This window comes from Pteronotus mesoamericanus, unplaced genomic scaffold, assembly GCF_021234165.1.
Source record: "Pteronotus mesoamericanus isolate MK-2021 breed Mesoamerican mustached bat unplaced genomic scaffold, CSHL_Meso_final contig_56, whole genome shotgun sequence".
NCBI classification, from domain to species: domain Eukaryota; kingdom Metazoa; phylum Chordata; class Mammalia; order Chiroptera; family Mormoopidae; genus Pteronotus; species Pteronotus mesoamericanus.
In genome coordinates, this window is record NW_026555201.1 from 186,940 (window position 1) to 212,809 (window position 25,870).

The 25,870-nt window shown below is 46.1% G+C and overlaps 1 protein-coding gene across 1 annotated transcript; it reads left to right on the forward strand.

The window, feature by feature from the left end:
• The first annotated feature begins 577 nt into the window (after positions 1 to 577).
• On the forward strand, positions 578 to 15,928 carry ESYT1 (extended synaptotagmin 1). The gene is made up of 31 exons (XM_054579876.1): positions 578 to 1,236; positions 2,859 to 2,900; positions 3,091 to 3,225; positions 3,349 to 3,422; positions 3,549 to 3,621; positions 3,778 to 3,867; positions 4,036 to 4,091; positions 4,511 to 4,634; positions 4,721 to 4,897; positions 5,023 to 5,105; positions 5,412 to 5,460; positions 5,586 to 5,672; positions 5,772 to 5,864; positions 6,093 to 6,164; positions 6,389 to 6,475; positions 7,672 to 7,821; positions 8,139 to 8,294; positions 8,427 to 8,603; positions 8,759 to 8,841; positions 8,968 to 9,016; positions 9,126 to 9,215; positions 9,525 to 9,620; positions 9,952 to 10,023; positions 10,118 to 10,204; positions 12,729 to 12,869; positions 12,987 to 13,141; positions 13,474 to 13,572; positions 13,652 to 13,783; positions 13,861 to 13,966; positions 14,181 to 14,230; positions 14,432 to 15,928. The coding sequence occupies exons 1-31, from the start codon at positions 841 to 843 to the stop codon at positions 14,469 to 14,471; spliced, it is 3,321 nt and encodes a 1,106-aa protein (XP_054435851.1). The 5' UTR covers positions 578 to 840; the 3' UTR covers positions 14,472 to 15,928.
• The last annotated feature ends 9,942 nt before the right edge of the window (positions 15,929 to 25,870 follow it).

Consider the following 25,870-nt stretch of genomic DNA (forward strand, 5'->3'; position numbering starts at 1 on the left):
ACTAACTCGTGGAGATTTCTGAAAAGAAAAAAAGCCTCACTTCCTATTCACTGTTTTCTTTCCCCTCCTCTTCCCTGAGATGACCTCAACTGTAATTTTCGGGTTCTCCAGTTTTCTGTAGCATCAGTCATTACACTACATAGACAAGGTAGAGGCTTGGGACATGATAGGCAGGGTAGGTAGGCCATGGGACACTTTATTCCAAATAAGGTAATTTTCTTTCCTTTTTAAGGACAGCCAGGAACAAACATATTGAAGGAGTGTGCTTAGGATATGGAAACTATCCTTAGCTGACCAATGAACATGTAGGAATCCCAGGCCAAATCCTGCCAAACGGAATGGAGTAGAAGGGAATCCTGACCCTCCACAAACCCTCAACTTCCCAACTCCAGTTCTCTCTAAAAACTGAGTAATTAGTGATGCGGCTCTGCGTGAGGTCAAACCAGAAGCAGTCCAATCCCACTGCGGGGAGCTCCTTCCTCGTCCCGCCTCTCCTCTTTAAATGGTACACCACACCGCCTTCTCTTTTTAGCCAATCCAATGCTGCTCTTCAGCCTCTTTCTTCCTTTTCCCGCCTTTGGCGCTCGGGTCCAATCACGGAGGCCCTGCCTCCCCCTGAGCACTCTCCCTTCCTGGAGGGAGAGGGGCGGGGTTTCGGGCTTTTGACTCCACCTTGGTCTCTGTAGTGCGGACCAACCCGAAACAGAAGAAAGAAAGGGTGTGGCTTGATGTCCCCTCCCCCATTTTAGGATTTACGGTATGCTGGGGGACAGCTGGTTTTAAGACCAGGCACCGTTCAGCCCGTCTCTGGGTCCGACGGTTCCTCCCACGGGTGGCATCATGGAGCTCTCTCCGGGAGATGGCTCCAGCCCCAGCCCCCGCCCCCAGGACCAGCCCTCAGCTCCCTCCGACCCCCCAGACCAGCCCCCGACTGCGCACACAAAGCCAGACCTGAGTTCCGAGAACCAACCTGCCCGCCCAGGAGCGGCGGGTGAGGTTCTGGCGATGCTGACTTCGTTCGGGCGGCGGTTGCTGGTGCTGGTGCCGGTGTACCTGGCCGGGGCCACAGGACTCAGCCTGGGTTTCGTGCTTTTCGGCCTCGCCCTCTACCTGGGCTGGCGCCGGGTCCGCGACGAGAAAGAACGGAGCCTTCGAGTAGCGCGGCAGCTGCTGGACGATGAGGAGCGGCTGACGGCGGAAACACTCTACCTGAGCCATCGAGAGCTACCGGCGTGGGTGAGCGACCACCCTTAATCCTTAATCCCCAAAGTGCAGAATGGCTCCCTTCTGGCCCTTCAGTTCTAGGGCTCTCCATCCCCATCTCTGAAGTGAGCTCCCCACCTTGGGACAATGGGCCCCACCCAGACTTCCCTCCCTGCCCCTCTATCCGCCTGTCTCTTGGACCGACTGCCCACCACCCCCTGCCTTTCTGCACGCCCAGATCCCGATCCTTCCACAGAATCACAACTTCTTCCTCTACGCTTGGGCAAGAGCAGTACTAGGCCGTGGCCCTCCCCCCCAGCCAAGCTCCTACTCGCTTCTGGTGCCACTCACGCCTTCGCTGCTCTTGGGCATCCCCGTCCCAGTAGCCGCTCAGAGGGTTCCCTCCTCTCTCCCGTCCTCAAGACTACCCCGCCACCCCACCCCCAGACCCGTTCAAGGCTGTAAGGGTCATCTTTTTTCGCGCGCTTATCTCCAGGGACCCGCTGGGATACAGCCCAGGGAGCACTGCCCAGCGTAGGTTCCTGCACCTGGCCAGACCCTCCTGCCGCCGCCGCCTTCCAGCCTCGGGCAGTCGGGCCGCAGCACAGCGCAGAGCTGCCCGCTGCTGGACGAAGGGCGGGGGTGGCGGGGGTGGGGAGTGCTAAACGCGAACACTGCAGTGCCCGCAGCCCACACTCCACCGCCCCAGGCCGGCCCCACCCTTTTCCGGACTGTGGGCTGTGCTTGGTTGACGTCCAGATCCTTATCTTTGTGCCCCTCTTGTTTGGTGGTGAGCCCAACGCCTTCTCTGAGGCCTTGCAGAGACAGAGCCCGTTACCCAGTCCCTCCCTACTCCTCCCTACCTGCTCCTCCCGGCGGAGGTGCCAGTCTAGAAGGACAGTGGCAGGAGAGAGGAATCAAAGTTGACTCCAGACAAACGCAGCCATGCTTCCCAGGCCCTGAGCTGAAGGGAAGGGGGGGCGGGGAGAGGGGGAGTGGTCCCGGGGGATTTGTAGCCCAGGCAGCAACTGCCCTTTTTTCCTCCTACTCTTCAGCATGGAAACTAATCCTCCAGAAGCAACTGCCCCATCTCCTCCCCAAATACAAAGCACAGGTTCCTTTTTCATAAAAGGAGCCACATCTGATAAAAAATGAAAAAAAAAATGGCCAGGGCCTAAAGAGCTCCTTTGGTCCCTCCCTGATTCAAGGAGCTGCTTCCCTTTTCATCTTTGTGGCATAGAAGCCCCAGTCAGAGAAGAGGGAAGGCTGCACAAAGGAACCGGGCCTTTCCCAGAATTTCCTCCCCAAACTGTTTTTGGCAGGGCCTCCCCCTCCAGAAAGAATGTGCCCTTCTCACTCCTCTCTGCTCCAGCAGCTGCCAGTGCACGTCCCAGAGCTATCCACAGAGCAACTTTGTGTGGCCCACACCCCATCAGCTCCTCTTGCCAAAGAGACTTCAGTGCCCCTAAACCCTCTGAAGGAATGACACCTCCAGACATCCCAGCCCCTCCCCGCAACCCTTGATTGTGAGGAGGCCCTGGCACACTTATGTTTCCTTTCCCCTGTGGGCATCCCAACCTCCGACCCCAGCATCTTGGTAGGAAACCACAGGTGGAGGGTGTGCTCATCACTATCTCTGCCTTCCCCACTTCCAGGTCAGCTTCCCAGATGTGGAAAAGGCTGAGTGGCTGAATAAGGTGAGGGTTGATTGTCTTGATTTTTAATTTTCATGAGGGGAGCATGGGATTCCTTCCTCTTGCCAGACCCTGCCACACTTCAGTTCTAGCCCCAGCCTGGTCCCAGTGCTCCCTGTGGGGAGGATTCTGAAGGAACTTGACTTTAGATGGAGGACTAGGTTTTTCTATGACTGGCTCCTTTTCCTCCCAGATTGTGGCCCAGGTCTGGCCCTTTCTGGGCCAGTATATGGAGAAGCTTTTGGCCGAAACTGTGGCCCCAGCTGTTCGAGGATCTAACCCCCATTTGCAAACATTTACATTTACAAGAGTGGAACTAGGTGAAAAGGTAAGTGTGTAAGAGAGAAAGTAATGGAAGGAGGGAAATGGGACAGGGATGGTGGGTGGCCCAAGGGTCTTGAGATACTCCTCCCTGCCCCTCCCTCTCTCTCAAGAATTCCTCTCTCTCTAGCCATTGCGCATCCTAGGAGTCAAGGTTCATCCTGGTCAGAACAAAGAACAGATCCTGCTGGACTTGAATATCAGGTAACACCGCTCACAACTCTTCACATTTCCCCTTCAACGGGATCCTGGTCACTCACACTGGACTCCCCTTTCCCCCACTTCAGCCTAGTACTAACCTTCTTTGTTCTCTTCCTCACCACTCCACAGCTATGTAGGTGATATACAGATTGACGTGGAAGTGAAGAAGTACTTCTGCAAAGCAGGAGTCAAGGGCATGCAGGTGGGGCAAATATCAGGGGGCCGCCATAGTAGGGAGCTTTTGCCTTAAGTTTCCCTGGATATGGGGAAGTAGGAGGTTGGAAAAACCAAGGCTGGGAAAGTCTGGGGAGGAAAAAAGCCTTTTTCTGAAGGCTTTGATTTTCTCTTGTTGTCCCAGCTTCATGGTGTCTTGCGGGTGATTCTCGAGCCACTCATTGGAGACCTTCCTATCGTGGGGGCTGTGTCCATGTTCTTTATTAGACGCCCGGTAAGGAGGGAAGGGGAAGCAGGCAAAAGAGGATTGGGAGAGTGAGGGTGGCCAGCTACAGGGAAAGGAAGAGGGAATTGACAAGAAGGATGAATTCTGGCAACTGTTGGGTGGATATGACCACGCCACTCTATGCTGTGTTCTGATCCCTCTGCTCTTTCTTTCCAGACCCTAGATATCAACTGGACGGGGATGACCAACCTGCTGGATATCCCAGGACTCAGGTATCAAGGACTTATTGAGCACCTGCTAAGTGTTACAGCTTGGCTTTACACTTAGGGTTTACAGAGCAGTGAAAGATGCAGCGGTGCCTTCCAGGAGCCTTGAGCCCAGTTGGAGAGATAAGACTAATACCCTTGAAAAGTACCATGCTCTGATTTTTCTTTTGTGCGGGAACAGGCATTTTGGTAGAGAATGAAGAAGGCAGCGGACTGCTCAGCAGGGGTAAAAAGAGAAAGAGCTAGAATGGCAGTGAAGAAGGGACAGAGCAGTCGGTGGGAAACTAGAGTGGAAGAGTAGCAAAGAAGGAGTTTCAAGAAAGTACTTACTTCTAGTTTTAGGCCTCTTGGTTGTGGGGAACACAGTTGGGGTTGGAGATATAAGTTTTGGCCATCCTCACCGCATTTTCTGCTCCCCCACTCAGCTCACTCTCTGACACCATGATCATGGACTCCATCGCTGCCTTCCTTGTGTTGCCCAACCGACTACTGGTGCCCCTTGTGCCTGACCTTCATGATGTGGCCCAGTTACGTTCCCCTCTACCCAGGGTATGGTTTCTCTCCCATTAAGTAGATTCTTCTGAGAAACCCTGTGCTAGGCCCATAGTTTCTCATTATCTGATTCCTGCACTCAGGGCATTATTCGGATTCACCTGCTGGCTGCTCGAGGGCTAAGCTCCAAGGACAAATATGTGAAGGGCCTGATTGAGGGCAAGTCAGACCCCTATGCACTTGTGCGAGTGGGCACCCAGACGTTCTGCAGTCGTGTCATCGATGAGGAACTCAACCCCCAGTGGGGAGAGACTTACGAGGTAGGAGTTCTGAGGAGTGGGGCTGTGTGAAATGGGGAGGCCTCGGAAGGTTGTGAGGGAAAATGCTGATTGGATGATCCTCAGAGTCGCAGTCTATGAGACCCTCATCCCTCTGTGCTCTTCAGGTGATCGTACATGAGGTCCCAGGTCAGGAGATTGAGGTGGAAGTGTTTGACAAGGATCCAGACAAAGATGACTTTCTGGGCAGGTAAGACTCTGCCTGTGTTAGGATTCTAAAGCCCCAGTGCTAGCAAAGTCATGGAGGTAATTATAATCCTTTTCAAGGCCTGGGACTTGTGGTCATTTTCCTTGCCAACCTTCCTATCCCTCTCCCCTACCCTACACACAGGTGTGTACATGGGTGTGCATGCGCACACACACACAATCCTCTCCTGAGTATAAGAAGAAGGGAGCCTTGAGATCTTACAGTTATTTCTGGGTGGGTGAGTAGAAGGTCAATGACATGCTATTAATTACATTCCCCATTTTCCATCTCTTTGCCCTCTCCCCCCAGAATGAAGTTGGATGTAGGGAAGGTATTACAGGCTGGAGTACTGGATGATGTAAGTTAAGAGGAAGGTAGGGGGTGGTCTCACCCATTCAGTAGACAATGGTTGCTGCATTGGTGGGGAAGAAGCTGGATGGCTGTCTGATAATGTACTTTACCTCAGTTTACTTCTTCCTTCAGTGGTTTCCTCTACAAGGCGGGCAAGGCCAAGTTCACTTAAGGCTAGAATGGCTGTCACTTTTGCCAGATGCAGAAAAACTGGAGCAGGTAACTAACATGGGAAGCAGGAAGCTGGCAGGGAAGAAATAGGTATCCGGAAGTATAGGGGACTGCGGGGACTAAGATCGGACTACTGTACCCCTGCAGGTTCTGCAGTGGAATCGAGGAGTTTCCTCCCGACCAGAGCCCCCATCAGCTGCCATCTTAGTCGTCTATCTGGATCGGGCCCAGGATCTTCCTGTGAGTGTGGCTTCTGAGGTCTGGTGAGCAGGGGGCCCCGGGTACAGCATTCCCACACCCTCCCTTGCCCCTGCCTGCTTTGCTGCAGAAGCAGCAACATGTAACAACGGTTTCAAGGAGGCAAGGGTCCCAGAGCCATCTCAGAGAAAAGATTCTGATAAGAGCCCACTTTCCTTCACTGAAACAAAAACACCCATGATACTGACTTCCGAATTCTACCCCCAACAGCTGAAGAAGGGGAACAAGGAACCCAACCCCATGGTACAATTGTCCATTCAGGATGTGACCCAAGAGAGCAAGGTGAGGTCCAGGATATCGTTGTAAGAGGTGTCATTTGTGTTTGGGGCTGGGGGTAGGGAGGACGGTTTTTGGCATGACATTTCCTCTGAAAAGCCTCTAATGGCTAAGGCTTTCTGGAGAAACAGGAATTGATACTGTGGCATGTACACTTTCAAAAAAATTTACTGGGGTGACATTGGTTAATAAGATTTGTGACATGTCCTCTGAATCCTGCACATCTTTAGGCTATCTACAGCAGCAACTGCCCAGTATGGGAGGAGGCCTTCCGGTTCTTCCTACAAGACCCTCAAAGCCAGGAGCTTGATGTACAGGTGAGGTAATCATTTGTTCAGCCCCTCCTGCATACCCTATTCTGTCATCTCAGATCTGTACTATTTCTTCACTCCATGTTCTCCTTTGATATCTATTTTAAATCCATCTTCCTAGGCTCTATCTCCTCTACTCTCTCTCCTGTTCCCCACATATCTAGAATCATTTTTATAATTGAGAATTGTCCACTTAAAATGAGTGATTTTATGGTATGTAAGTTATGCCTCAATAAAATTATTTTTTTATAAATATTTTACTTATTTTTAGTGGGGGGTAGGGAGAAAGAGAGGGAGAGAAACATCAATGTGTGAGAGAAACATCGGTTGGTTGCCTCTCACACGCCCCCAACTGGGGACCTGCCCCAAAACCGGGAATCTAACCATCAACCTTTAAGTTGGCAGCCAGTGCCCAACCCACTGAGCCACACCAGTCAGGGCTCAATAAAATTATTATTTTTAAAAAAGAGAAAGGAACATATTGAGTACCTAATAGGCACCTAGTATTTTAAAGATCATAGAAAAAGCAAGAAACAGTACCTGCCTTCCTGAAGCTTACTAGCTAATTTCATAGATGACACACGCATAGAAACCACCCAAGAAGGATTAAATATTAACTAGTGGAAGTAAAATACCCATAGTGTAGTGCTCAGGATGGCCAGAGAAATATACGGAGACGGGAGTAACTAAAGATTTTTGTGAAGGGAGTAGGATTTTACATGGACCTTGAAGGGATAAGTAGGATTTAAATAGAGAGGAGCCCTGGCTGGTGTGACCCAATGGATTGAGTGCTGGCCTGCAAACCAAAGGGTTGTTGGTTCGATTCCCAGTCAGGGCACATGCCTGAGTTGGGGGCCATGTCCCCAGTCGGGGGCACACAAGAGGCAACCACACGTGGATGTTTCCCTCCCTCTCTCCCTCCCTCCCTTCCCCTCTCTCTAAAAATAAAATAAATAAAATTTTAAAGTAAATAAATAGGCCGAGAAGAAAATGACAACTTTCCAGTAATGGGAACAGAAGGAGCATAGGTAGAAGGAAGGGACCATGGACTGGGCAAAAGGACCATAAAATGATGGCTCAGAGTAGAGCAAAAGGGCTGTGATTGGCACAGAGAGAATGAATCTGGAGCCATATTATAATTTCCCCAGGATGCCTCCCTTTCCCTAATCTCTTCACTACATCTCCTCTTCCTCTGCCTACAGGTGAAGGATGACTCCAGGGCGCTAACTTTAGGGGCACTGACCCTGCCCCTGGCTCGCCTGCTGACTGCCTCTGAACTCACCCTGGACCAGTGGTTCCAGCTCAGCAGCTCTGGCCCAAACTCCAGGCTCTACATGAAACTGGTTATGAGGGTATGGAGATGGAAGAAGTGCTGAGGGTGGGGAAGGGTCTTGTTGATACTTTAGTGTTAAGAGTAAGGAAGATTAAAGAAGCTAGTGTTATCCATGGAAGCACCTAGCAAGCACACAAAAAATGTTTGTAGATCTAACGGGGAAGACATGGTGTATAAGTAGGATGAGTGTGGAGGGAACCCCATAGTGATGAACCCAGATGAGCCGGGTACCTGGTTTTCTCATCAGAGGCCCTGCTCTGCCCTCAAATCCCCACATACTTGCCTGCTGGTGGCTAGCTGCACTCCTTTAATTCGACAATCTCACTACCCTCCCAGATCTTGTACTTGGATTCATCAGAAGTGCACTTCCCCTCTGTGCCTGGCACGGCTGGTGCTTCAGACCCAGACAATGAGAGTCCCCAGACTGGCAGCAGTGTGGATGCCCCGCCTCGACCCTCTCACACTACTCCTGACAGTCACTTTGGGACTGAGGTGAGTCTATATCTGGAAAGGACTAGGGTATGTTTACCCACTCTTAAGTGTACAAAGCCTGTTTCAGGGTTGGCTCTGACAAGTTTCTCTCTCTCTGACTGCCATCTGGTGCTCCCCTTGTCCCTTTTGCAGAACGTTCTTCGGATCCATGTATTAGAGGCCCAGGACCTGATTGCCAAAGACCGTTTCTTGGGGGGATTGGTAAAGGGCAAGTCAGACCCCTATGTCAAACTAAAGCTGGCAGGCCGCAGCTTCCGGAGCCGTGTTGTTCGGGAAGATCTCAATCCCCGCTGGAATGAGGTTTTTGAGGTCAGAATTGAGTGGCTAGCTCTCCTCCCAGTCCTGTCCCTTTTTACCCCAAACTCTGAGAGTGGCCCGAAAAGCCGGGGGTGGGGGGGGGTCCCAGTCATATGGAGAAGAACAGGAGAGAATCCCTTTTTGTCTGCACTATTCTCTCCCACTAGGTGATTGTCACATCAATTCCAGGCCAAGAGCTAGAGGTTGAGGTTTTTGACAAGGATCTGGACAAGGATGACTTTCTGGGCAGGTGAGAAGGTGGGAGTCCAGCAGGGAAACAGGCCAAGCCTCTATAGGCCTTAGAAGTCTGGCCTCAGGGAGACAAGAGACTTGGCTCTGACCATTGACCTCTTGTCTTAAACTTTCTCCTCTACAGGTGTAAAGTGAGTCTCACCGCAGTCCTAAACAGTGGCTTTCTTGATGAGGTGAGCACGGAATTAGAGTCAACAGTCCCTCCTGATCTTGACCCAAGTCTTATTCTCATAGGCCCTCTGTCCCCATACCCCCAAACTTTAACCCTGCCTACCACCACAGTGGCTGACCCTGGAGGACGTCCCATCTGGCCGCCTACACTTGCGTCTGGAGCGTCTGACCCCCTGTCCCACTGCTGCCGAGTTAGAAGAGGTAGGGAAGGCTACAGGAGGAAGAAAGGAACACCAGATGGGTCAAAATGAACGCTTCGATCTGATTTTATTTTACTTATTTACTTATTTTTTTAATTGATTGATTTTGGGGAGAGAGAGAGAAAGAAACATTGATTTGTTGTTCCACTTAATTTATACTTACTGGTTGATTCTTGCAACCTTGGTGTATCGGGTTGACATTAACCAGCTGAACTTTCTGGCCAGGGCCACTTGTATCTGATTTTAAGGTATATGCCAGGTCCCAGGATGTCAGTCACCACTCTCCAACGCCCTGTGTGTCTTCCCTCAGGTGCTGCAGGTAAACAGTTTGATCCAGACTCAGAAGAGTGCAGAGCTGGCGGCAGCCCTGCTCTCCGTCTATGTGGAGCGAGCTGAGGACCTGCCGGTGAGATCTGCTCCCCACGCCCCATGATTCCCTGACCCTCCTTCCACTTCCCTCAGGTGTGGGTGCTCCTGGTGGATCTGGAATAATAGTAAATTCCAAATTCCTCTGTTTCCTAGGGTGGTGCTGGAGTGGGAGGAATTGTCTGTCCAAGGAGGGTGGTGGCTGTTAAGCGATAATAGGGACATGACTCCTGGCTATGGAAGTAATTTGTGAGAGGTTGGGGGGGGGGGGGGGGGCGGAACCTACCTAACTTGGTCCCAATTTAAGACAATTTTTAATATTCATATTAAATACTAAATATCTAATATTTAACACTGTATTCTCTCTCTAGCTCCGGAAAGGTACCAAGCCTCCCAGCCCTTATGTTACTATCACTGTGGGAGATACTTCTCATAAAACTAAGGTATGAGGAAATGCTGCAGGGATAAGAACGGGAGGGATAAAAGGAGCAGAGGAGAGACTTTCAACCACTGCTCATCACCTCTTATCTCCACCAGACTGTTCCCCAAACCTCAGCCCCTGTCTGGGACGAGAGTGCCTCCTTTCTCATCAGGAAACCAAACACTGAGAGCCTGGAGTTGCAGGTACTCTAAATTCAAATACATTTTGCAGATTCCCATCATGGGCCAGACGTTGAACCAGACACAGAGTGTTTAGGGATAAAAGGTCTCGTTTTCATCTTTATGGAGCTCATACTCTCTTTTGGAAGAAAAATAACCAGGGACTACTTCCAGACTTTTAACTGTTGAGGTAAAACGTACTATGGAGAAAAAAGGTGGGTTCCAATTCAGACTAGGGGAAAAGGTGGAAATAGTTAAGAAAGCCATTCTAGATGACTCCTGAGCTTAAGGGTAAATAGGCTGTGACCAGGAAGGGCAGGAAACTTCAGGCTGAAAAAAGAATGGAGGAGAAAGAAGGCAAATTACGGATTAGAGACACAATCAGGAGCAAGATCACAGGGGCTGTTGAATATTGTGCTAAGAATTTGGGTTTTATCCTAAAGGCATAGGGAAACATTTGAAGGAATGAAAGGTGACACACCCAGATTTTTACTTTAGGAAGATCATGCTGAGAGCAAGATAAAGAATGGACAACACTGGAGGCAAGTAGATGAGTTAAGAGATTACAAGAGTAACTGAAGCAAGAAATGACAAAGACCAGATGGTATTTGGTGGTTATTGTTACATGGAGGGGGATGAGCAGGAACAAGGAACAGCCTCGATGCTAACTCCTGAATTTTTGGCATGGGTGGCTGGACAGATGAAAGTGCCATCAACAACATAGGAAATGCACAAAGTAGAAATTTGTGAATTTGAGTTCTCTGAGGGACATCCAAGGGGAGACAGCCTTTCAGAAGGTATACCTATGGCCTATTAGGGTGTTCCTTTCTCTGCCTCTTCTTTGAACATCATGAGCAAGCAATAGGTAACAACTGTCATGAGTGTAAGTGAGGTCTCTTAGGGCGTGTGTAGAGTGAAAAGAAGACAAAGGATAGACCTGCTGGGCACTGTAACAACAAAAGGGCAGATGGAGAAGAGCCCTTCAAAGGGTCTGAGGTATAGCCAGGGCAATGGGACACTCACCTGGAAAGAGTGGGTTACAGATACCAAAAGAAGAGTATTCAAAAGACAGGAAGTGGTCAGATGTTGCTGAGAAGTAAAACTGGATGACTGAAAATTATTCATCAACTTTGAAAACTAGGTCAGTAATTATTGCAGCAACTTCAGTAGCATAAATGGAGCTGAAGTTAGAGATCAATGAATTGAAGGGTGAATAAAAAAGAGATGTAGGAGGTAGAGACTGGAGACGTGGAAGGTAATAGAGGGGTGCTGAGTTCCTCTCATGGAGGAGTCAAGAAATACATTCTAAAATAGATAGAAAAGTAGACAATTATATTAATAGAAACCAATAGAATTTAAAATAACGTAGCTATTGCCTTGACCAGATGGCTCAGTGGGTTGGAGCGTCATCCTTACACCAAAAGGTTATGGGTTCAATTTCCGGTCGGGGCACATACCTAGGTTGTGGGTTCCATCCCTGGTTGGGGCACATATAGGAGGCAACCAGTTGGTGTTTCTCTCTCTCTCTCTCTCTCTCTCTCTCTCTCCCTCCCTCTCCCCCTCCCTCCCTCCCTCCCTCCCCCTCCCCCCCTCCCCTCCCCATTCCTCTCTCTAAAATCAATTAAAAAAAACATATTCTCTTGCCCTGGCTGGTGTGGCTCAGTGCACTGAATGCCAGCCTGTGAACTGAAGGATTGCTAGTTCGGTTCCCAGACAGGGCACATGCCTGGGTTGCAGGCTAGGTCTCCAGTTGTGGGTGTGCAAGAGGCAACGGATCAGTATATCTCTCAAACATTGATATTTCTCTCCCTCTCTTCTTCCCTTCTCTCTAAAAATAAATAAATAAAATCTTTGAAAAAAAATTCTTGGGTGAGGATTAAAAAAATTACTATAATAATTTATAACAACGACACTAGCAAAGATAGAAATGTAAATGAATGTAGTTCCTCATCTTGCATAACGGAATCAGGGAATAACCAAAGTTGGCAAATCATGAAAGATATATAGGCATATTAATTAGAACTATGTTAGAAAAAAGGAAACAGGAAAGTTTTACAGGTTGTTAACATTTGAAGTATGGAAATGGGGATAGGATGAACAAAAAACATTTACTTTAACATTTTTAAAAAAAAATATTTTAATGTATTGATTTTTGAAGGAGAAACATCGCTTTATTGTTCACTTATGTAATGCATTCATTGGTTGGTTCTTATATGTGCCCAGACCAGGGATCAGACCTGCAACCTTGGCATATTAGGATGATGCTCTTAACCCACTGAGTTACCCAGCCAGGGCCTATTTCCATTTTTACTGTTCTTTTCTTCCCCCTGTGCAGGTATTACTGGTATAATTTGTGAAAGCTTAGGAAGTAAAGATAGTATAATCTACTCCAGTTAAGAAAGGAAGGAAAGCGGTGAGACCTACAACTGTTACCAGGGTTTCCCTGCCCTTCACAAAGGGGAGTCTCTCGCCAAAACCACCCAAAAATCCAAGCATTTGAACAGATTTAAATCTTTTATCTTTTGATCACAGTGCTGTTGCTCCACAGGTTCGGGGTGAGGGGACTGGTGCATTGGGCTCACTATCCCTGCCCCTCTCAGAGCTCCTTGAGGCTGACCGGCTCTGTGTGGACCGCTGGTTTACACTCAACAATGGTCAAGGGCAAGTGCTGCTGAGAGCACAGCTTGGGGTGAGTGCCAGGAGAGGGTGAGCAGGAGGAGGAGGGTGGGCGTGAACAGGGCTGCATCCTCATAGCAAAGCAGTAGAGCAGAGCTCTGCCCAGCTCACAGCTCTCTTGCCCTCCTAGATCCTGGTGTCCCAGCACTCAGGAGTGGAAGCTCATAGTCACAGCCATAGCTACAGCTCCTCATCTCTGAGTGAAGAACTAGACGTCTGGCGGGGACAGTCTCACATCGCCTCCTCAGCCCCAGAGCTCCGGCAGCGCATAACACATGGTGACAGGTAAAGGCCTGGGATGGGAAGATAGGATGCAGTCAGGAATATAAAGGATGAACTATGGCCCCGACTCGTGTAGCTCCAGTGGGTTGGGTGTTGTCCCGCAAACCAAAAGGTCACCAGTTGGATTCCCCAGTCAGGGCACATGCTTCGGGTTGCGGGCCATCTCCCCAGCTGGGGGATGTGAGAAGCAACTGATCGATGTTTCTCTCTCTCTCTCTCTCCCCCTCCCTCCCTTCCCCTCTCTAAAAATAAATAAAATCTTAAAAAAAATAAATAATGAGCTACAGGTTCCATAGGCACTGCCTCCTCCCAGATCTATCTCCATCTCTCCACAGTTCCCTTGAGTCTCCAGCCGGGCCTCTGGGCCAGGTGAAACTGACTGTTTGGTACTACAGTGAAGAACGAAAGCTGGTCAGCATTGTTCACAGTTGCCGGTGAGACCCCATCTGTTTGATTCCCCAAGTTCTCTCCATCCCTCCCTTGTGTTGCCTTATCACCTTCATCCTGTTGCAGTGCCCTTCGACAGAATGGGCGGGATCCCCCCGACCCCTATGTGTCAGTGTTGCTACTGCCAGACAAGAACCGGGGCACCAAGAGGAAGACCTCACAAAAGAAGAGGACCCTAAATCCTGAATTCAATGAACGGTCAGTCAGTGGGCATTCAGGTGGAGAGACGGCAGGCTTGAGAAGGACACCTGTCTCTAATACCCAGTTCTCCCCAGGTTTGAGTGGGAACTGCCCCTGGATGAGGCCCTCCGGCGAAAGCTGGACGTCTCTGTGAAGTCTAATTCCTCCTTCATGTCAAGAGAGCGTGAGCTGCTGGGGAAGGTAAGAGGGTGAGCATGGGCAGGGCAAAGGTAAGCGTTAGAAGCTGCTGGTATCAAAGCTGTAGTCCCTTGATAGGGAGGAAGCACCCCAGGCGACATTATTTTGTAGGTGACCCAATCACCTCTGCACTGGTTTGGAACCAGGAAATGTGATGAAGGGACATGGTCTGTGGAGATATCAGCATAACATCTTGTCTTGCCGTCTTCCCACACAGGTGCAGTTGGATCTCGCTGAGGTAGACCTCTCCCAGGGCGCGGCCCAGTGGTGAGTATCTCAATGGGCTGGGATGGGCCTAGATATTAAGTAGGAGAAATCCCAATCATAGGAAGGGAAAAAAAGGATGCAAACTGAGGTAAGAACCACTGATTCTCTGAAGTATAAAAACCCTTAGATTCTGTCTCATTTATAAGAAGACAGACACAAGAGTCAACTTTATACCTGAGTGTTCTCTGCTTGTTCCCACAGGTATGACCTCATGGATGACAAGGACAAAGGCACCTCCTAGGAGCGGGGGATTAACAACAGCCTGCTATCTCTTTGCCTTGCCTCTTGCTGCATTACCGCCTCAATGCGATGAGCCAAAAGCTAGGGCTTGAGGGCTGAGCCTGCACCCCTCAGCCCTCTCACCTCCCAGGCCCACACTAGGGCCTTTGCCTGACCAAAGAGGAAGACCGTATGTCCCCCTTTCTTTACTGCACGGCCTTTATCCTGGGCTCCTGAGGCAGGGACCTGAGCTGGCTATTTCCTATTCTGCCCGCAAAGTCTCCTTTCCTCCCAACTCCTCAGGGCCTTCTATACCTGTGCCTGGCCACTGGTAGCACTAGCAGTGGCATTAGCTTATGCCAAATACACTTTTGGAAAGATCTTTTTTATCACCGTCTTCCCTATTGTAAATAGGGAAGGAAAACATGTGGGTAGGAAGGTGGATAGGCTCACCACTCAAGCTCTGACCCTCTTGGACCACTGCATGTAGCGAGTGTATAGCAACCCAGGACCCCATGTCCAATTCTGCCCCCAATTTCCTCAAGCCTGTCCTGAAAATTATACCTGCTCTGATGACTGGGGCCAGCCTGTCTCCTGATTCACTCTGAGAATTGGAAACAGTTGGATTCTAACCAAGTCCCAAGTAGCAGGTATCACTCTTGGAGCCTCTAGCTGGTGCTGTGCAGAGGGCCTTTGGAGGGCTCGGGACAGCAGGGCCAATTTTTTGTCTAGATGCCTAGGCTGTTAACTAGAACTGAATCTCATTCTATACCAACTCTGCCAATTCACTGTATCTTACATTAAACATTATAATCAAACCAGCTGTGGCTCTTTTCCTTAAGGACAGGGAATCCAGCCTACCCATCAGATGCTTATTTCAAGTGTCACAAGCCTTTATTCAATTCTTAAATCATGTCAGTCTATTTAGTAGTCAGAACCTATTGTGGTTGCAGCCACCAAGAATGTTGGTTCTGTTGAGAATGGTCAAAGGACCTGTGTGAAGTAGCTGCTGCTGAGCTTCTGGTGAGATTCATTCCCAGTCACCGTGATGAAGTGTGCTACCCACCCAACTTGTCTGCTAATATTTCATTGACTTTCCAGGAAAAGGATTCCCAAACCCAGTGAACTTGGAAGCTCTGTGCCTCGGCACAGGCTCACAATGTCTCAGTATAATGTTTACCTACAACCAAAAAGATGTCAGGCCTATCCCATAGGCAGCTGAATGAGGAGTACCATATTTTGCTGTGTATCATGCACACTCTTTTGCCCAGATTTTTTGGGGGGAAATAAGGATGCGCATTATACACAGGCAGTACTGATTCCATATCTATATAAATGTTTTGTAACTCTTATTTATGCTTATGCGTTAAAAGTAACTCTAGAAAGCAATAATGATATCTGTATACAAAATAATACCCTGGAATATGATCATCAGTTTGGTTTATGAATAAATAATTGAATTTAAAAGTTGAAACAGAAGCTTTTTTCCTGAGAGTTTCGGCCAAAAACATGGCACTATACACAGAAATGCATTATACACGGCCAAATACAGTATTTTATACCCATTCAGATCTGCTTACCTTGATCTCTGCTCCTTTTCGGCCCCCTCCTGGAATGCAAGCTGAAGAAGCTGTGCTCCATCTGTTCTACCATCACATGAAGGGAGAGTGAGATGGAGGAAGAGTGAACTACTGAAAATGGGTCACTGGAATAGGAACGTGGGAGATCTCATCACTGCTTCAGGGGAACTTTAACATCTCTGGACGAACATAACTGCAGGATACTGCCCACTGAGAGTAGGGGTAAGGCTCAGGGGAAAGAACTAAACTCAGTTCCATAAGGAGTTGCCAAAAATTCACCTTATTAGCAAAAGCTGAAATTAAACTCCATGTCATCTGCCCTGGCTGATGTGGCTCACTGGTTGCGTGCCAGCCTGAGAACCAAAGGGATGCAGATTCAATTCCCAGTCAGAGCACATGCGTGGGCTGTGGACCAGGCCCCCAACAGGGGGCATGTGAGAGGCAACCACACATTGATGTTTCTTTCCTTCTCTTCTTCCCCTCTCTAAAAATAACATCTTTCAAAACAAAACTCCATGCCATGTACTAACTCACCTGTTTTGCTTTTTAATAATTCCTTTGTAGTCATTGCTGGTTCTGCCATTCTACTTCCTTCTCAGCAACTTCAAAGAGAATCTCAAGCCTTGGCTATGAGCAGGAGGTCTCAGTTGCTCTCCACCTGACCCAGAAACTAAGGGGAGAACCCCAAAACACAAGACAGAAGAATATATTTCTAGGGACTGTCTTATATTCAGTACTGGGTATGTGGCCCAAGACTATTAGCTGGCTTCAGCTAATACAACCAGAGATCTTGCAATGTGTGGCTTTAAGAAGCACTCTTGACCTAGTTCACCACTTCAAGTAATAAACATTTCCAGAAAACTAGAGAACGTGGCACAAATTCTCCTATTCCAGAAGGGTCCCTACTCTTCCAATCTTCTTAAGATAGACAAGGGAGGGAGTATTCATCCATATATTAAATACAAGATGAGAATTTAATACATTGTTGCAATTCTATACACAAAGATTAAACAAATTAAGGGCCATTAATCACAGGATTTAAACAAATGCACTGTTATTCCTTAAACAGCTGGGCTTTCACACTGACACATACATGATACCTATTTCTTGGAGAGAAAAGCAGATACAGCTGCACATGGGTACACTGTAACTTGTATTTACAAGACTTCCCTCTTGGAAGGTGGCTTTATTGGCCCACAGTGTGTTGTAGTTAACTGAGTGTAGCAACACAGTTGTCTAGCCAACAGCCATCTCCCCCTCTTCCCTATATATAGAAAACCCCAGAGCATTCCTTGTGACAGTGTGCCAACTCCAAGGGATTAATCACATGATCCTCTTTGCTACACAGTCACTTTCCCAGCTTTCCCTGCAACTGGCTCTGTGATCCAGCTCTGGTCAACAAGATGTAAAAGGAAGTCAGCTGGGGACTGAAGTATCAACAGAAGAAAGCTTGCATTGCCCCCCTTCCTTTCTGCTGCAACAGAAGTGGCAGGAGCTGCAACAGCCTTCTTTAAGGCAATGAGGCCACTAACACAAGGAGGAAAAGCTAATATGATTACAGGAGTACCTATTTTATAAATTAGTGTTGTATTAAAACTTGCTTTTTTCATTTAACACAAACATCTTTACAATTCTTTAAATATTTTTTTTTTTTAATCCTCATCTGAGGATTTACTGATATTTTTTTTTGAGAGAGAGAGGAGGAAGGGTGAGGAAAGGGGAGACAGACAGACAGACAGAAACATCAATGTGAGAGATAAACATCAATTAGTTGCCTCCCACATGCACCTGGACTGAGGATCAAACCCAAAACTTAGGTATGTGCCCTGACCAGGGATAGAACCCAAAATCTTTTGGTGTATGTGACAACATTCCAACCAAGCGAGCCACTCGGCCAGGGCATTAAATATTCTTTGAAAATATAATTTATCATGGTTGTGTGTAATTCCATAAAATGCACCAAAATTTAACTGATCCCCAATGTTTTCCTATTCAATCTGGGAACATAAACAGAAATATTTATATACATCTCAAATGATTTCATTAGGGCAAGTAGAATTAGTGGGTCAATTTCTGTACTTCAATGACTTTTAACACATTCTTCCAAGCTGCAAAATCACAGTATCACCTCATACCTGTTAGAATGGCTACTATCAAAAAGTCAAGAAGTTACCCTGACTGGTGTGGCTCACTGGATTGAGTGCTTGCCTATGAACCAAACGGTCGATGGTTCAATCCCAGTCAAGGCACATGCCTGGGTTGCGGGCCAGATCCCCAGTTGGGTGTGTGCAAGAGGCAACCACACATTGATGTTTCTCTCCATCTCTTCCTCCCTCCCTTCCCCTCTTTCTAAAAATAAATAAAACATTCTTAAAAAGTCAAGAAGTGTTGGTGAGGATGTAGAGAAGCGAACATTTGCGTATTATTAGTGAGAGTGCAAATTGGTACAGCAACTATGGAAAATAAGTATGGCGTTTCCTCAAGAAATTAAAAATAGAGCTACTGTGTGATCCAGCAATTCCACTTCTGGGTATTTATCCAAAGAAAATGAAAACGCTAATTTGAAAAGAATCTGTACTCCCACATTTACTGCAGCATCATTTACAATACCCAAGACAGAAGCAACCTAAGTGTTCATCAATGAATGAATGGATAAAGATGTGTGTGTGTATATATATATATATATATAAAACACATACACACATACAAACTAATATCACTCATCCATAAAAAGGAAATCTTGCCATTTGCAAAGACACAGTTGGAACTTGAGAGCATTATGCTAAGTAAAATAAATCAGAGAAAGACAAACAGCTTATGATCTGACCTATATATGGGATCTTAAAACAAAAGAGGAGCTCAGATATAGAGAACAGATTGGTAGTTGTCAGAGTAAGGGGATGGAGAGGTAGGGATGGTTGAAATGGGTAAAGGGGGTAAAAGGTACAAATTTCCACTTACAAGTCCTAGGGATGTAATGTACAGCATTGTGACAACAGTTAATGATATTGCATTTCACCCTTGCTGGGTAGTTCAAGTGGCTGGAGGGTTGTCTCATACACCAAAAGGTTTTGGGTTTGATTCCTGGTCAGGGAACATACATAGGTTGCGGTTCAATCCCTAGTTAGGGGCATGTACAGGAGGCAACTGATTGATGTTTCTCTCTCACACTGATATTTCTCTCTCCCTTCCTTTCTCTCTGAAATCAACTAAAAAAAAAAAGACATATTCTCAGGTGAGGATCAAAAATGAATTACATTTAATAATAATAATAATAATAATAATAATAATAATTAGCCCTGGCTGGTGTGGCTCAGTGGATTGAGCACCAGCCTGTGAACCAAAGAGTCGTGGTTCGATTCCCAGTTAGGGCACATGCCTGGGTTGCAGGCCAGGTCCCCAGTCAGGGGTGCAGGAGAGGCAACCACACATTGATATCTCTCTCCCTCTTTCTCCCTCCCTTCCCCTCTGTCTAAAAACAAATATTTTTTTTGAAAAACAGTGTATATTTGAAAATTGCTAAATGGTAATGGAAAAAATACAATAAAAATAAATTTTAAAAAAGAATATTGCTGCTAATAGATTTTAAAAGTTCTCACAAAAATAATTTTTTTGTAATTACATATGGTAATGGATGTTAACTAGACTTATTGCTGTGAGCTTTTTACAATGTGGTGATCATTTTGCAACAAGTATCAAATTATTATGTTGTATACCTAAAGTCAATATGTGAATTGTACCTTAAATGGGAAAAAAAAGAATTAGGAAGGGAATGGAGAAAAATGTATGTCTGTGGGTATGTATATATGTGTATGTATATCTAGATACACACACAAATTTATTTTTGATATTTAATTTTTTATTATTTTAAAAATATTTTTTAAATTTATTGATTTGAGAGAGGGAGAGAAGTGTCGATTTGTTGCTCCACTTATTTCTTATTTATGCGTTCATTAATTGCTTCTCGTACATGCCTTGACCGGAGACTGAACCTGCCACCTTGGCATATCAGGCCAATGTTCTAACCAAGTGAGTAACCTGGCCAGGGCTCACATGCACAAATTTATATCAAACACAGCTGCATGCATATGCCTTGGGTATCTCTGGGAAGATACACAGGAACTTGGCAGCTTTCGTTGTCTTTAAGAAGAGGGGTGGGGAATTACTTTTCACTGTATACCTTTTGAATTTTGTACCATGTACATGTATTATCTATTCAAAAAATGTTTTTAAATGTAAAAAAATCTAGGCAGGAGTAGGGTGATCACGCATGCGAAGTATAACAACACAAAACTGAATATAAGGAGGGTGTAAAGAATAAGAGGGAACAAAGAGCCCTGGCAGGTTGACTCAGTTGGTTGGAGTATCATCCCCATACACCAAAAGACTGCAAGTTTGATTTGTGGTCAGAGCACATCATATCTAGGTGGTGGGTTCAATCCCCTGTTGGGGCACTTACAGGAGGCAACTGACTGCTGTTTCTCTCTCACATTGATGTTTCTTTCTTGGGTGAGGATAATAAATGATAGATAGATAGATAGATAGATAGATAGATAGATAGATAGATAGATAGTCATACAGATAAAGGGAGCAGCTGAAGGGCCCTGATACAAAGTCCTCTGCTCCTCCCATCTCTAATCTTTCCACTGTGCTCTCTGCAAACCTAGTACCACATAACACTTCCCGCCCATGCTACCCTTTATAATTCTTTACCTTTGTTTACACAAAGCTCACTCTGGCCTCCCCCAAAATCTTGCTCACCTCCCAAGAAACCTCATTCATCTGGATCCAGGGGAAAGTCCTCCTTCTCCTGAATCTCATATACTTACACCAGGAGGTGGAGTTCACAATCTCTTTGTGCCTCAGTGCTGCTTCCTCATTGTTATTCTCAGAGCAGTAAAAATTTCCACTCCTAAGAGATAATGCCACTCTGATAAACCCCCTTTCTTTCAACTCTATTATTTTTCACTAAATATATGGACACTCAATATTACTAAAGGGTGGCCCTGGCCAGGTAGCTCAGTTGGTTGGATCATTATCCTGATGTGCTGAGGTTGTAGGTTTGATCCCTGGCCAGGCACATACAAGAATGAACCAATGAGTACATAAATAAGTGGAACAGTGAATTGATATTTCTCTATGTCCCTTCTTCTCTCTTCCTAAAATCACTAAAATATTTTTACAAATATTACCAAATGGCGTGACATCCTAAATACTGCTACCATCCTGCCATCTTCAATGTACATTGTAGGTCACTCAGTAACTAGCATCATAGTCCCTCATAGCCCCTACCTTTGCGGTAGACATTGTTGGTTTCCTTCCCATTTGGATGGACTTCAGTCCATCTCCAGGGGCACAGACATACTCTGAGTGACCACTAGGGTGGGTAATAACCCATGCCTAAGCCAGTCGGGACATGATATATCCCTGGCCATAGTGATTATAAGGTTTGAGGGTGGATGGGCATTTTTCTAAGTTGGTCCAGTCAAAGTGAAGTCTAGGAATTGATTCTGGTGGCCAAGAGCAGTTCACTCACTTCCTCTTGTAGTATAAGGATGCCACAGCTATGCAGCTAAGTCATATCTGGCTCTAGGAGGAGACCCAAGGAATAAGCTAACCCATGGGAAACACTGGCAAAAGAATTAGAGAACAGATCCCTTTTGTTATGTCCTGAACTTCTGGACCAAAATGAACCTAAAACCCATGTGACCTCTTGAATTTTCATTTACATAAGCCAATAAATCTTTACTGTTGAGCCAGTTTTAGTCAATTTTGCTATTTGCAATTGAAAGAACACTAAGGGACATTCTCTTCAAATTCAATGATCTTCACCTCACTACCCTTTCAACCATTCACTCCATGGCCACTCGTCCTAGGTCCTGTCTTCTTTTATATCCTTTGAAATATTGTTCTCAAATGCACTGTGGTCTGCAACTACAACTCTATCTCTAACTATCTCTCTTCTCCAACCTCATTGAAACTCCAGCTTTTAGTGATTTTTCCATAGTCTCTCAATTTAGTAGGCCACTGCTATACTCACTCCTTCTCTATTTGTTTTGGACCACAAATACTCTTACTCAGACTCCCAATGCCCACACTCCCATGTCCATCCATCACCTCTGTTCCACAAAACTCCAACCCATTAACAGTTCAGCTGCTTCTTTTCTCCAGCTAATTGTTGAAGTAGCTGAGTACTGCTGGAGGAAGGAAATCACTACCTTGTAGATTGGCACCATTACAAATTAATGATCTCTCATTGCAACCATCCTCCATGCTGCTCAGCAAGTTCATGTGTGAAGCACAGAGTAGGCACTTCTTCGTAAATATTAAATGAGTATTTGTGAATGGGTCCCCAGGAAGCTGTCTCCTGTCTTTCACAGAACCTATTTCAGACCCTTACTCTTTCTCAAGTCACCTCCTCCTACTTCCTCTCTTCGCAGATCAATCACCTCACCTTCTACTTCAGGATAAAAGAGTTCAATACATGGGAACTCTCTCAATCTCTTAAAATCTCCCACCTACCTCCCTATCAATTTATTAGTATCAGCGTTCACCCTTGACTCTCCCCTTTTACTCAAACAGCCATTCATTCTACAGATATTTGAGTGCCCAGTACATGCCAAGCACTGTGCTTTCTTTAAAAGATTTTATTTTTAGAAAGAGGGGAGAGAGAAAGAGAGGGAGAGAAACATCAATATGTGATTTCCTCTCGAACCCCGCCTACTGGGGACCTGACCCACAACCCAGGAATGTACCCTGACTGGGAATTTAACTGGTGACCCTTTGGTTTGCAGGCTGGCGCTCAGTCCACTGAAGTACACCAGCCAGGGCCAAGCACTGAGCTTTGAATGAACCTAGAAATAGTGTGTTGGTGGGGAGAGGGAACAAAGACATAAACAGAGGCAACAACATGAATGAAGAGAATATAGGACACCTCTGAAGATCCGAAAGCTAGTAGGTGTGGTTGGTACAGACAAGAGTGTTTGAAACTCTGTTAACTTTTGTGGATCAATGTAAGGATTTAGTCTGTCTTTTTTTATTTTGTAATTTTTTTTTTATCCTCACACGAGGACATTTTTTTCATTGCTTTTGGTGGGGGGGGGTGAATATTGATGTGAGAGAGAAACATCAATTGGGTGCCTCCTGTCTGTGCCAACTGGAGATTGAACCCGCAACCTGGGTAATTGCCCTAACTGGGACTGGAACCATTACCTTTCAGTCTATGGGATGATGCTCCAGCCAACTGAGCCACAGCGGCCAGGGCTGGATTTAGTCTTTGTCAAAAACATGGAATGATAAAATGCACATTTTGAAAATATCAGTCCTTTTATTAAAGCTGTATTTACCTATATTTTTTTGGTTTATTCTGTGTGCTTTCCATTGGGATAAAAATATTTCAAATAGATTCCCCAGCCCTAATACAGATCTAGAGTTAGAATCTTTTGGGGGCAGAGCCTGGAAGTTTGTCTATTACAAAGCTCCCAGGAGATTCTGAAAAACAGCTAAGTCTGAGAACCACTGATTTAGAACATTACAAAATGAAACTAGCATTATGTACCATAACATTTATTTTCTATTTATATCATGCACCTAGTACAGGCCTTAGAAACGAGACTTCAAAAGGCCTTTATAGATTACCTGTGTATCAAAGCATCTCGTATCAAACCCTCCCTCTATTATATGTTACCACCAGTACCACTTTCTGGTGAAAATGCCAGAGGACTGTAGACATCTTTCTTACTAAACTCCTATTTACTTAGGAAATAATGTTCTCTCTACCTAAACTATTATCCATATTAACACATTAGCTAATGTTTAAAGGACTAGTGAAGTTGTGTATGGTGAATCCACAATTATTCAAACTACTGAAGATCTATAGTTCTGTGTAATTCCAAAAATTTTTCTATTGGGGTTTTTTATGTGTTCCTTTTTTTTTTTTTTTTTTTAGATATATGCCCTTCCTAATCATTTTATGTTGAGACTAATAGTAGAATAAATATGCAACTCCTAAGAACATACAAGTTACTTGCTGGGTAGGGAAGAAGAAAAGATAGACATTTGTCACAGAAAAATCCATATATTAAAGAAAATCCACATACAAGATGTATGAATCACCTATGCCAGTTAAAACCATATTTAGTTCAGTTTGCATTATTTATGATTAACGTAAGTCAGGGATAGTACAGAATATGAAGGCTACTCCTCCAACCTGTATTTGCCAAGTGCCTTCATGTCGTCTCCTTGCACTACTTCTCTATAAAAAAAACAAAAATGCTAGAAAGTCAGATGATGCCATCACTGCTTCTCCTTGGCAAAGTGTCAGAAGAGGGCTATAGATTGAGGAAAGGAAGAGGAGAAAAGATAATCATATAAACCACAGCTTTGAAATCAGCTTCTGAGGAAGTGATGACACAAAAAGGCATCTGTGATGTGCCCATCCCCCAAACAATCTTATAACCAAACACTTATGGGAAATGTATTTCTTTTTGCTCTCCATCTCTTCATCACTAGTGATCCTTTATGGATGTAAAATGGAGAAAATACCAGCTACCTCATATGTTGGGAAGATTAAAGGAAATCTATTTAGCAAACATTTATGTACCACTTAACTCTGTGCCAGGCCCATTCTGTTTACAAGTTGTTTTTTTTTTCTAATTTTTTTTTTTTTTAATTTTTAGAGGGGAAGGGAGGGAGAGAGGGAAAGAAACATCAATGTGTGGCTGCATCTCACATGCCCCCCACTGGGGACCTGGCCCGCAACCCAGGCATGTGCACTGACTGGGAATCAAACTGGAGCTCATCTGGTTCACAGGCCGGTGCTCAATCCACTGAGCCACACCAGTCAGGGCCAAGTATTAATACATCTAATCCTCCCCACAGCCTTATGAGGTCAGTACTATTATCCTGATTTTGCAGGTCGGGTACTGAGGCACAGAGAGAGAACAAAAGTTGCTAGAGGTTGCCAGCAAATATCTGACAGAACCTGGATTCAAATCTAAGTAGGCTGGTCTGAGCCCATACTCTTTAGCATGCTCCACGCTGTCTCTCTGAGATAGTTGAGCCCCTCAGGCAGTACCTGTTGTATTTTGTGGAGGCATTTAGGAATGGTTGCTGACTCCTCCTCATCCTTATTCCTGTTATACAACCCATTACTAAGTCTTCTGAGATGCTTTCTACAACTAACAAATGCCACTTACTGCTCATAAAGCCAACTTTTGCCTCTCCTTCCTGACCATGACCCACTGACTGCATGACCATGCTAGGAGCCCCAGCTTCCAGCAGGACATGCTTACCCCGGAGCTGACTGAGCCGGTGAAGGTGGGTGTAACGCGGCGGGCCCCCTCCCAGCTCACAGAAGACCTTCGGGAAAGGTCTGGAGGAGTGAGCTGCCTAAGGCTACCCAGAGGTGTCTCAGAGCAAAGGGCTGGAGAGGCTGGCCCTCGGTACCGAGAAGACCGGTGATGCCTGGGCAGGCGGGCTGGCGTGAATGTGGTCGCAACACAGAAAAACATCAGCTGGGTGAGACTGGGTTGGGTAACAGGCTTAATTCCAAATCTTAACATTTACTTCAACTACGACCTCATTTAAAAAACAACAACAACAACAAAAAACCACTTTGGGGTTGCCCCGGCAGGGTGGCTGTGTTGACTGGAGCATCGTCAGGTACACCAAAAGGTTGCGGTTTCCATCCGCGGTCAGGGCGCGAGCGGGAGAAACATCGATGTTTCTCTGGCTCTCTCTCTCTCTCAGATCAAGAAAGACATAGCCTCAAGTGAGGAAAAAAAAACAAAACAAAAACGTTGGGGTTGCGTAGCAACGGACCGCGCCACTCTCCCCTGGA

Coding starts and splice junctions, on each gene's coding strand:
- ESYT1 (XM_054579876.1), top strand. CDS start 841: ATGGAGCTCTCTCCGGGAGATGGCTCCAGCCCCAGCCCCCGCCCCCAG. Junction 5,673..5,771: donor ATGCAGAAAAACTGGAGCAG/GTAACTAACATG, acceptor GTACCCCTGCAG/GTTCTGCAGTGGAATCGAGG. Junction 7,822..8,138: donor ACATGAAACTGGTTATGAGG/GTATGGAGATGG, acceptor CTACCCTCCCAG/ATCTTGTACTTGGATTCATC.